At 43.1% G+C, this 12,111-nt stretch overlaps 1 protein-coding gene across 2 annotated transcripts in view; it reads right to left on the bottom strand.

Annotated features, from left to right (window-relative positions):
* Window positions 1–12,111, bottom strand: part of PTPRO (protein tyrosine phosphatase receptor type O) — a 227,356-nt gene that overhangs the window by 32,780 nt on the left and 182,465 nt on the right. For both annotated transcript variants that reach the window (XM_006130258.2, XM_006130259.2), the window contains exons 14-16: window positions 8,615–8,747; window positions 6,809–6,929; window positions 3,930–3,998 (exon numbers count right to left, since the gene is read on the bottom strand). In XM_006130258.2, the coding sequence (XP_006130320.2) occupies window positions 3,930–3,998; window positions 6,809–6,929; window positions 8,615–8,747 (323 nt within the window). The remainder of the gene's footprint in view (window positions 1–3,929; window positions 3,999–6,808; window positions 6,930–8,614; window positions 8,748–12,111) is intronic.

Here is a 12,111-nt window from a genome sequence, read left to right as displayed (position 1 = left end):
CCAAGTCAGCCCTCAAAGATGTGGTGCTCCAGCACTGATTTACAGGGCCTGGGGCTCCAGCCGCTGCTGCAGTAGTAGCAGCAACCAGGAGCTACAGGCCCTTTCAAATTGCCAGGCCCTGGGGTAGTTGTCCCCTTTGCCTCCCCACTCCGGCAGGTGTCAATCCAAAGAAAATTAATTAAGACTGAGAAGTTATCCTGGCTCTGCAGTACTCAGTAGAATTTAGTCCTGTGTCAAAGCACTTTACAAACTTCAACTCTTAATGAAAGGGGTAGATTCTGTACTCCGTATTCAATCAATGGGAGTTTTAACAGAGTAAGAACTTTGTGATTTGGCTTAACATGAATGTCTGGCAATTCCCAACAAGAATACTTCCGACTTATGCATGACTAATCTAAAAGAGGAACAAAGAATGGACACATCTCGTCAGTGGTATTGGCTAACATGAAATTGGCAACACCAATGGTGTGGGTGTGTGTGAGGGTCTGCTTTTTTCCCAGAAGACCAAATACGCGCTTTCAGAATCCCGTGTTCCTCATTCTACGAGGAAGAAGGGGGCTTTCAAAAGAGGGCTTTTTTCTGACATTTGGCCAAGTCTAGATGGGCCAAATGTCAGAAAAGCCTCTTCCGAGAAAAGAATTGGAAAAAGGTACGCAAAATGCGGAGTGCATTTTGCATACCTTTTTCCGACAAAAACATGTAGTCTAGCCGTACCCTGAGAGAGTGCGAGTAAAAAAATCAAACTGTGTCTGCTGTAACTAAACCTAAACTAAATCATTCAGTCTCCAAAGGAAAACCCCACACAGGGAAGTTGAAACTCCAAGAAATCTCTTTTTTGTTGTTGGTGCTGCTGTGAGCAAAAGATGCTGGGGAGTTTGTTGGGCCCAAGATCCATATATATATATATATTTTTACTGATTTTGGGGTTCTGTCAGATACAAGTCTGCCTCAGGGGCCAGGGAAACATGAAGCTCAGGACTCTCATGGAGATGCTGCCTATACAACCCGTCCTCCAGACGGGTATGCAGCATGGAACAGGAGAGCAGTAACATCAACACTGGTTTAGGCACCAATACCATAAATACTGAAGCACATGATAGTGTAACCCTAAGTGCAATCCACACACCTAGGCTATGTCTACACTGGCAGGTTGTTGCACCAGAAGTATGCAAATGAGGCTAAGCATGGAATCTCGCCAAGCCTCATTTGCATACCTAATAAGCTGCCATTTTTGTGGAAGAGGCTCTTGCGCCAGAAGGAGTGTCTACACTGCCCCTTCTTGCGCAAGAAAAACCCTCTTGCACAATGCTGTTATTCCTGAAAATAATCAGTGTAGCGGCATTGCGCAAGAGGGTTTTTCTTGTGCAAGAAGGGGCAGTGTAGACAGCTCCTTCTGGCGCAAGAGCCTCTTCCACAAAAATGGCGGCTCATTAGATATGCAAATGAGACTCAGCGATATTCCATGCTTAGCCTCGTTTGCATATTTCTGGCACAAGAACCCGCCAGTGTAGACATAGCCCTCATGTGGTTCACTGTCCCATGCAGTGGCACCTAGACCACAGCAACAGATAAGAACAAGAGACCTCTACAGCATGGACTGAGAGCCAGCTGGCTTTTAGCTCAAAGAATAGAGGCTTCTATACTGAGGTTCCAGGTTCAAATCCGGCTGGTGGTGGTTACATAAGCACATGAACAATACCACTGACATCATCAAGACTACTTACATGCTTGAAGGCATGTGCCTGTGTGTGTGAAAGACCAGGTTCTTAATAGGTGAAAGGAATCCTGGCAGGGTTGATATGGGCATAAAGCAGGTCCCTTCTCCAGCGAGTCATTCTTTCTAGAAAGGGCCTTCTACTGGGCCTGGGAGTAGCAGCGAATGCTGTTGCCAAGGCAACCCTCTTTCCTTCCACATTTCCCAGGCCTTCATCTCATCTGCCCACAGAGGCAGTCAGAACCGTTCTGGCCTATGTTTCCTTTCATCCTCTGATATCAAACAGGAAAAGTATCCATTAAACCACAAGCTAATTTGACTGAAATTCCTATCTGTATCTACAGTGAACACTTCAGGCAAAACTCCCATAGAAATGGGGACCATAAGATCTGGCTGCACTGCCTTAAACTGGTCAAATATTAAATCTCTGAGAATGCATACAGATGATAACTCAAGCAATAGGAAGGATCACATTTATTCATGCAAACCTAGCAATAATTCCCCCCCCCCCTTTCTGTAATGTCTGCTAGTTAGTCATTTGATTCCAGTGTGGCTTTTTCATGTATAAAAGTTTTTCATTTTCTGCTATGGCAATAATTAACATACTCCAAGTATGAGAGGTGGAGGAGATTAGCCTGTATTCTGGCTGGCTGCTGTTAAAGCTAGACCAAGCAAGTGAAGCTTGTTTAATATGTAGTTAATTAGCAGCACTGTTAGGAATTGACAGTCCTTGTTGGGATTGTTAGTGCAATTTGTGTGCTTATTAGCAAAAGGGCTGTTTTGGGCAGTATCAGTCCATTTAATCCCATTCTTGCAGGTGGCCTACTCCCTGTGAGATCATAGAAACAGTTTCAAGTCCAGCAGTTCCACACTGTAACCTTCACATTCAACAAAACTGAACCCCAAAGCTGTGTCTAGACTGGCATGATTTTGTGGAAATACTTTTAACGGAAAAGTTTTTCCGTTAAAAGTATTTCTGCAAAAGCGCATCTTGATTAGCACAGATGCTTTTGCGCAAAAAGTGCTTTTGCACAAAAGCATCCGTGGCCAGTCTAGACGTGATTTTGTGCAAGAAAGCCCTGATGGCCATTTTAGCCATCAGGGCTTTTTTGCGCAAAACAGTTCTTCCCTGTCTACACTGGCCCTCTTGTGCAAGTATTCTTGTGCAAGAGGGCTTTTTCCTGAGCGGGAGCGTGAAAGTATTTGTGCAAGAAGCACTGATTTTGTACATTACAAAGTCAGTGCTCTTGCGCAAATTCAAGCGGCCAGTGTAGACAGCTGGCAAGTTTTTGCGCAAAAGCAATTGCTTTTGCGCAAAATCTTGCTAGTCTAAATGCACCCCAAGGGTAAAACTGGAGAATTTAGTTTCTTTTCTCTATGGATTTGGGTGACTTTTGGAAGCTACCCATGTTTGGGGTTTTTTGAGTCGCTGACAACAACTTCCCGAAACATTAACAAGTCAGTTAGTAGCACCACCAAACTATCAGGAACATAAATAAGAATCACAACATTAAGAACCACTAGGGCCAATTTTGCTTTAATGGAAGCTAATAGGTTGGATTTATTTGCTCTAACACCTCCCAGCGGCTGATGAAGCTATTGATAAAGCTGAGTAACTAATCAATGCCTGCTGTTTCTGCAGATCGTTTTCCAGACTTGACTGTGTGTTTTGCTTTGGAAGACCCCAGCACCACTGAGCACAAAGTTGAAAGAGCTATTTGAGCTAGCTTGGCCTTGTTCCAAACACAAAGGGAAAATAACTAATGGCACTGGGGCTTGTATTTCTTTGAACAGAGTTGTTTGCTGATGGTCTATAAAGAGCAGCCTCACTGCTGGACATTAATATGTCTCCATAAAGCTGCTAATGGGTTTGTAGATTAGCCTTTTACTCCTTTGTTACTTTAGGAAACATATAGAATGTATGTAAGTAAAGAAAAAAAATATCTACATAGCCAGTTGCCATGTGTTTTATAGCCTCATTTTCCACTAAAAATAGTTTCCAACAAAATACATGGTTCTTGGCCATTACTTGGTCAAATAAAATAAAAAATAAAAACAAAATCAGCTACAGTTGCTTTAGGTTAAATTGTGCTACCAATCATACATAAAAAAGTAAGAACATAAAAGTCAGACTAGCCCCAGGAGAGGGCAGTGAGAATAGGATTTGGGGGGAGATGAAGCATTGAGGTAAACAGTTCTGTTGCAAAAAACTCACCAGTTATATGGCAGTTTTCCATCTCTCTCCAACGAAGCAAAATTGACAAAGGTTCCAGCCCCACATTCCCTGTTTCAGGAAGACCATTGAGTTGAATGTTATTATTTTTTAAAATAAATAAATAAAAAAAAATGAATGGAGAACTTGTAGAACTGGAAGGGACCTTGAAAGGTCATTGAGTCCAGTCGCCTGCCTTCACAGCAGGGCCAAGTACCATCTCTGACAGATTTTACCCTAGATCCCTAAACGGCCTCCTCAAGGATTGCACTCACAAACCTGGGTTTAGCAGCCAATGCTCAAACCACTGAGCTATCCCTCACCCGCTATTATTATTATTGTGGGACAGATATAATCCTAGTAGGTTTTGTCCATGGTGTCAGCCTAATGCAGATCACTAAAAGCCTGATTCTAGGAGATAGTTTGTATCCAGGACTCCCACTGAACCTAAGTGCTGGACTTGCTGGATGCAGCTCAACTGAAGTCAGTGAATCTGCACCATCATAATCCATGTCTGGATGTGATCTTTTAGGAGTGTGTGCAATGGGGGGAGAGGGAAATGGGGGGGTGCTCCCTATCTCCTGAGATCATGCTTCATCAGATTCTTGAGACAGAATACTTGGAAGAGAAAATGGTCAATATGAACTCCTATCTAGAGATGTACATGGCACCAATCTCCATAGTTTCAAAGCACCTGCCAAGTACAGTATACTTCCATTTATCCACACTTCTATTGTCTGGGCCTCTGCATTATCCAAACACCTTTCTTGTTCCCCTCTACCCCAGCATGAGACACATGCCCCCTGCAGCATGCATCTCATGCTAGGGAACAAGGAAGGGATCTGGAATAACTGGGAGATTTCTATAACAGAGCACAGAGCCCCAGCAAGGACCAAGGGTGGCATCTGAATCACTGGCCACTCTGGAGACCACCCTGCTGTGGAATGGCTCCTGAGGCAGAGCAGGGAGCCATCTGCAGCCCCACGGTCACTGAAGGGAATGATCAGAGCAGAGACTGCAGAGAGGAGAAGACCCCAGGTGAGGAGGAGCCCACCCTGATGCTGAATGGCTCTGTGTCCCCCATGCTATTCAGAGAATCAGGAGTATGTTGCATTTGATCTTACATCATCCCGTGGAGGCAGGGAAGCATTATTCCCATTTCACCAACAGCATACTGCTTAACCAATTTGCTTAATACCCCATGGGAAATGTGTGTCAAAGCCAGAGTCTTATTCCAGTGCTTTAACCACAAGACCGACCTTGTCAACATCAAATGACAAACTGAAGCAAAAATACTCAGCATTCAAAGGATGATTAGACGCAGGTGGATAGGCTTTGTTTTTTTAAATTTTCCTCTTGCAGTAGAGAAAAGAAAGAAAGAAAAAGCCCTAGGCAGCATGCATGATTATTAACACAGAACCAGCTACCACCAAAAGGAAGAAACCACATAGAATACATTGAAAGGGGTCCTAGAAAATCTATGTGATAGGGTTAATTCATTTGCACGGAGTGCATGTCAGGGATTTGATATGTGAAATGCAACAACTCTTGTTTAACAAGTTAGCAAGTTCTATACAGTGACCTGCTGATGTGACAATACATTGTTTTCTGACCTAGAAAGGAAAATTCAGATTACATTTATTATTTCACACACCCCTTATTGTTCTGGTTTATAAGAGAATGGAGACTTGAGGCTCAGACCTGCAAACCCTCTACTCGCAGATGTACATACAGAGAGGGTCTGGGGGATTAGCCACCGAGTTAACTAGCTAGTCCAGGATCGAATTCAGACAAGAGGTGAACTGTGAGCTATGGCACTAGGTAAATGAAATCAAATCTTATTCTTCAGGGTGTAGGATGACTGCTGCAGGCGTATAGAGGAAATGCATCATTTATAAAGAACAGTACTTAGAGGGGAAAGCTGCCTATTTCTGTCTGAGGGAACAAATTCTGAGCACAGAGAAAATGGACTAGGTGGTCCAGTGATCTGGAATGGTAAATTTTATATTCCCAGCAGTTTCAATGATTTTGCAAAATCACCTGAATGGTCTTAAGAATTCGACAATTCATTCATCTTTAACTGCCTTAAGACCATCTCATTTTTTGTTTAAAATTCAGTAAATGTGAGCTATCAAATGACCCAAGAGAAGATGACTGCTTAGATATTCAGCCTTTAATAAATGGCCTGAATTTTCAATTTATCAACCACACCTCCCAGCTCCAAATTAAGACAGACACTGAGGCAATAACTCCACCCAAGAGTAAGAACAGTGATGGGACAAAGCAAAAAGTAGTTGTACTCCTCAGAAACAGCAGGGAGCAGGGAATCTGTTGACAGGTATCTCAAACATCAAGTGAGCACAGAGGGCACCACATGCAAACTCCAAGGCTACGTCTAGACTGGCATGATTTTCCGGAAATGCTTTTAACGGAAAACTTTTCCGTTAAAAGCATTTTCGGAAAAGAGTGTCTAGATTGGCATGGACGCTTTTCCGCAAAAGCACTTTTTGCGGAAAAGCGTCCATGGCCAATCTAGATGCGCTTTTGCGCAAAAAAGCCCCGATTGCCATTTTCGCGATCGGGGCTTTTTTGCGGAAAACAAATCTGAGCTGTCTACACTGGCCCTTTTGTGCAAAAGTTTTGCGCAAAAAGGACTTTTGCCTGAACGGGAGCAGCATAGTATTTCTGCAAAAAGCACTGATTTCTTACAGTAGGAAGTCAGTGCTTTTGCGGAAATTCAAGCGACCAGTGTAGACAGCTGGCTAGTTTTTCCGGAAAAGCGGCTGATTTTCCGGAAAAACTGGCCAGTCTAGACACAGCCCAAGTGTATATTTTACCCATTATTTTAAAGCTTCTTGGGCTTAGACTAATCCTGGACCTACCTGGCCATTTGCAGATGTTTCCGCCTGAGTACAACAAGAGTCACAAGCAGCAGTCCAATCAGGAGAATGCTCAGGATGGCTAGTACAGAGATCACCACTACATTGGGGTTCATCTCAGTAACTGCACACAAACAAGGGCTCTGTGTTATTTATTTCAGAATACATGGCTCTTCCCTTCCTACCCCCTCCCCCAGGTAATATTTACGCTATTTTCAGTCAATCTTGAGAGTGAGAAATCTTATCAGGGGAGATTAAGGCAGGTTTAGGGTAACTGACCCCTTACAATTCATTAGGGAAAATAATGTGGTTGTGACATGGTTGCACAAGCTTCTCTGCAGGAAGGATTTATGAATGTTAATGCAAAAGAGGGGAAAAAAAGAGGCTGGGAAGGAGGAAAGAGTAAGTGTACCTCAAATCTGTATCTTATTTATCTAAATCTCCCAGAATGCACTTCAGCATCTGCAGCATTGTCTACCAGTCATAGTTAATACCATCTCTAACCTGAGTCTGAAATAAAGGTACAAATTCTCAATTGGGGATAATTCAACTGAAGTCCAGGAACATTCTTATGTAGGTATATTTGCATTGTTTCAAAATTTATTTCTAGTTCTGCATGACAATATTGTTATTTGCATGGTCATGGCACCAAAGCAAAAAAGTATTTTTGCCTGGTGAAATTAATCATCCACTGTAAGGGTGTGTCTAGACTACAGGGTTTTTTTTGTTTTTTGTTTTTGAAAAAAGTAGTCTTTTTTCAAAAAAACTTCACCTGCAGCTTAGGTTCTTTCGAAAGTAAATTGAAAGAAAGTGGCAGTTTTTTTTTATCACGGTAAACCTCATTTTACAAGGAATAATGCCTTTTTCTAAAGTACTCTTTCGAAAAAAGGCACTATTGAATGCAAACTGTGCTTTTTCAAAAGAGAGCATCTAGACTCTCTTTCAAAAAAGCGGCTCACTTTTTCAAAAAATCTGCTTGTAGTCTAGATGCTCTCTTTCAAAAGAGGCTTGTAGTCTAGATGTAGCCTAAGAGTGCCTGCAGAAGCAGTCCTTAGAACAGAATCAGAGGTTGGGTTAAGTTAAGAACTAGACACTGAACTTCTGACATTTAGGTCATAGCAATACTTGAAAGATAGGATCAATGATTAAAGTATACGGTCTGATCTCATCAGCTAAGCAGAGCAGAACCTGATTTTGCTGGATGGGAGGCCCACAGAGGTAAGAAAGTGGAAATGCTGGATCAGTGATGAATTCTTCCAGCTCAGCAAATCTGAGCTCAGAACTCATACGGTAGGGTCTGGCTCTGCCAGAAGACACCCTTTTAGTTTCTGACCTTTCTGGGTAATTCAGTCACCCTCCCCTTCTCACCCAGTTCAATTCCTGGATGACCACCTCCCTGTAGGTGAAAAGAGACTTTTCGAATTGTCACAGAGGAAAAGCTCTAGCTTTGTAAATGAGACGTCACTCTTATTTTTCCTGGCCGTGGCTATGATCATTTCCTCTATGGATAGCATCAGGGCTGTGTCCCAGAGTCTTCCTTCAAACTGGAAGCAGGGGGAATTATAAAGCCCAATCTAAACTGAATTACAATTCTCTTAAAAACACACACACAGAAAGTGGGGTTTCCCTACCGATTTTAAAAAGGCACCCCCTAGTGGCGACGAGAGGTGCCATCAATACTTTTAAACAGCGCTGCGTTTCAGTGAACTAACTCGGGTATCGGTAGCACCTGACAAGATGCGTTAGAAGGAAAAGAGAGGCAAACATGCCCACTGTGCAGAGAGGCAGAACTGGCAAAGGCCTGCTTACCCATGGTAGAGACAGCTATGAAGGCGGGGACGCTAGGGCTGCTATGGCTGAAGGTAGTCACACTGCAGTTGTAGGAAGTGGCAGGCAATAGGCTGGAGATAGTCACTACATGTGAAGAAACAGCAACAGGTTCCTAAAGATACAGAAAAAGCACACAGTAGTTTGTCTCTCTCATTTTGCCCTTGTTTTATAAGTGATTTGAGATCTGGCAAAAGAAACCCATCTATTCAAATCCTGGATGGGGGGCAGGACCCACCAAAACAATGAAAAGATTTGCTCCTCAAGGAAGGACCAAAGAACCCAGAACTTAACTGGTAATGAATGGCAATTTAAAAAAAACCAAACAGATGGAGGTGCAAGTGGCAGGGTCAAAATGAGGGACCCAGAGGGGCAAATGGAGCAGAGAACCTCAGACAGCATCCACTCTTCCAATTAGACTAGGGAGTCAGTGGAAGCCACACACAGGATCTGTGCCCAAATGCATGCGCAAACAAGGAACTGGAAAACAACCCCACGGCCTGAGAGAAAACTTACCTGTTAACTGTCCTTTTCCTGCAACCTTAGCTAGTATCAGGAAGATACTGATGAGGACGTCTTGGGCCTAAGCCAGACTGACAACTCTAGCAAGCTAAAGTCACATTTATCCACAGAGCAGTTAAATAGCAGTAGCCCCACATACCATCTTGCAAAAGTGCCTCATCCTTTCTCTGGAGTAACTTCCTTCCCTGGTAGAAGGTAATTCAAGTTTCTTTGCTTTTTGCCCCCAGGTGACTTTTCTGAAGTGGAAGCACATAGTAAAGCCCCAGGGATAATAAGCACTTATTCCTATAGCTATTCCTGAGCCTGTGCTTTTTCTAGTCTAGCCTCTCTATAAACTCTACAGGGCTGTTTCTGGGTTTGATGAATGGCGTATAAGATGTTATATAAAATGTTGCTAGGATGATAGAAAGTCAATAAAGTAAATGTGTTGATGTACAGAGAACATATGTTCTTATTCATAACCTTTTTTTCTACCAATTCAGCTAAAACCAGAAGAGGTTTATTGACATGAAAAAAAGGGCAAAATAAACAGGATGTTCCAGCTAGTAATTTAGAGAGGGAACTAAGAGTGCATTTGTGATCTAACAGCCTTGGACCAATAAACACAAGGCTGATGAAATACTAGGTAGCAAACTATGATGGCCACAAACACAGAGAGTGGGGGTTCTGTGCAGGTTTGTGGTAATTTATAAGCTCCTTTTAGCTTTGCAAAGGTTTCTGTTCAACTACAATTCTGAAGTCCGTTACACTGCTGCATACAGGATTCCACCAGAATAACAGTGAATTTGGCTCATCTACCTGAAGATGAAGAAGCAACTATAGTATGGTAATCTTCTTGTCTTGTCTTGGACTGAGCCGTCGATCGACAGATCTCATCTTCTATGACACCGTTGGTGAGCGAATAAACCAATCCTTGATCGGAAGAGCCGATTACAGATGTCACATAAAAAAAACAGCCAACTGCAGGCGCTGTATGTTCTTTTTGGATCCTATGCTTTTCCTGCAATGCCTGGATACACTGTCTCTCAAAGCAATTAAGAGTCTGTACAATGATTTGGTGCCAGGACAATCTGTCCTGAACTAGAGTTTCCAGATCATTGGAAGATATGCCCCAGGACTTCATATTGGCCTTTAAGATGTCTTTATAACACTTATACTGACCACCGATAGAACACTTTCCAATAGCAAACTGGCCAAAGAAGACCCTCTCTGGTATCTGTGTATCGTTCATCCTCATAACATGACCAACCCAGTGAAACTGTTCATAAGCATTGCTTCCATGCCCATGACACCACACAGCTTAAGAACCTCCGTATTAGGAATTTTGTTCCACCAAACCACGTGGGCAATCTTCTTCAGACAATGCATATGGAACTGATCGAACTTCAAAACATGGCGATGATATATTTGTCCATGACTCCGAGCCATACAAGAAGCCTGTCTGGAAAGAGTCCAGTACTTCAGTGATCACTGTTGCTGGTACAAGTTCTGCTGCCTCTGAAGTGTACTGTCCTCTAGCATAAAAGTGGATCATGATGTATCTGCTCGACTAGCCAAAACCAGCGCTGCCTTTGGAAAATTGACCAAACGCCTATGGAATGACCATGGTATTAAACTCCATACAAAGACAGCAGCTTATCAGGCACATGTTCTGCAGTACGGTAATAGAAGCTAGCTGGAAAATGTTTGGGGGGAGGGCGGGATTTGCTGCCATGCCTCACCTAGAGAATTTTGATAAAAATGAAGAAATATTTTCAGGAACATTTTTTATCCCCCCCAAAATCAACTATTTGTTGAAAAACTGAAAGCCCTGAATCTAAAGAATTTGTTGGTTTTCAGATGAAAAAAAAAATCAATTTTATTTCCTGGAAAGCATTTCCTACGACAATGTTCATTTCATCCAAAAACCAATTTTTCATTGAAAAAATCCCAAAAACCCAGACAGAAAATTTTGAACAAGCTGTAACAGCAATGGTTTTCCCAGCTTCTCAAAAAAAGGCCTCTCTTGGGTACTAAAAATATAAATTAGTCTCTCACTTTTTGGCTTGGGACTTGAAGATGGGTTGAGAAAGGAACTTTACTAGATAAACATTAAAACGAATGAATTTAATGAGAAACGGGATGATCTTTTTAGTACACTTCACAGTGCTGGATACCGTTGTCAACAAACCAGCACTACAACTGTGGCTGAATGTGTCTTTGGGGGACACATTCCCCCAAAAGTAGCCACAGCATTGGCGGAGACGGGCAGAGGGAACAGCCAGAGTGCCCACCAGATCCAGAATTGGGTTGGCAATGTAGCTGGAGCACTGGGTGGGCAAAGCAGTCCCAGCGCCAAGTGGATGCGCGATGTGGCACAGCCCCAGCCAGGGGGTCTTGTGTATGCTGTACCCACAGGAAGGGTGGCCATCTCTGACTGAAGCTAATCAGAGAGATTTTTTCCCCAATGTGATGTAATGTCATTTTCTCAAAGTGTCCTATTAAAACCTGCAGGATTACTTTTGACAGTCACTTGGAAATTAATGCTGATGCCAGGAGACTGACGATTGGTAACCATTTCCACAGCCTGCCTGCCCCAGCCTCTAGGGCAGAAAGGAAAGCAGGCAGGAGGAGTACTGGGGGGTGGACTGTGGGTCATGCCACGTCAGGCTATTTGAGAAGGAAGAGTCTTCCCTTACCTATGTATCTGCTTGTCCGTGACTACAACTGGCACCCCTGTGGAGAGATGGAGCTACTCTCACTACTTTAAGAGCTTCAAGGCAAACTTGGACTGACTCAGTCCTACTTCACCGACATAGGCCAAAACTTTGCTTGTCTTATATGAGTGGCTGAAGTTAGGCTTGGTGTTCATATTTAGGCTCTGTGTGGCTCCTGATTAAGTCAGTGTTGTTGCTGGGCACACAGCATGTTGACAGGGTTACTGGCCTTGTGGGTAGGATCTGTCACCATGTACTCAT

This window comes from Pelodiscus sinensis, chromosome 1, assembly GCF_049634645.1.
Source record: "Pelodiscus sinensis isolate JC-2024 chromosome 1, ASM4963464v1, whole genome shotgun sequence".
Classification (NCBI taxonomy): Eukaryota; Metazoa; Chordata; order Testudines; family Trionychidae; genus Pelodiscus; species Pelodiscus sinensis.
Note: the sequence above shows the minus strand (reverse complement) of the source record. Positions and strands in the feature narration are given on the sequence as shown.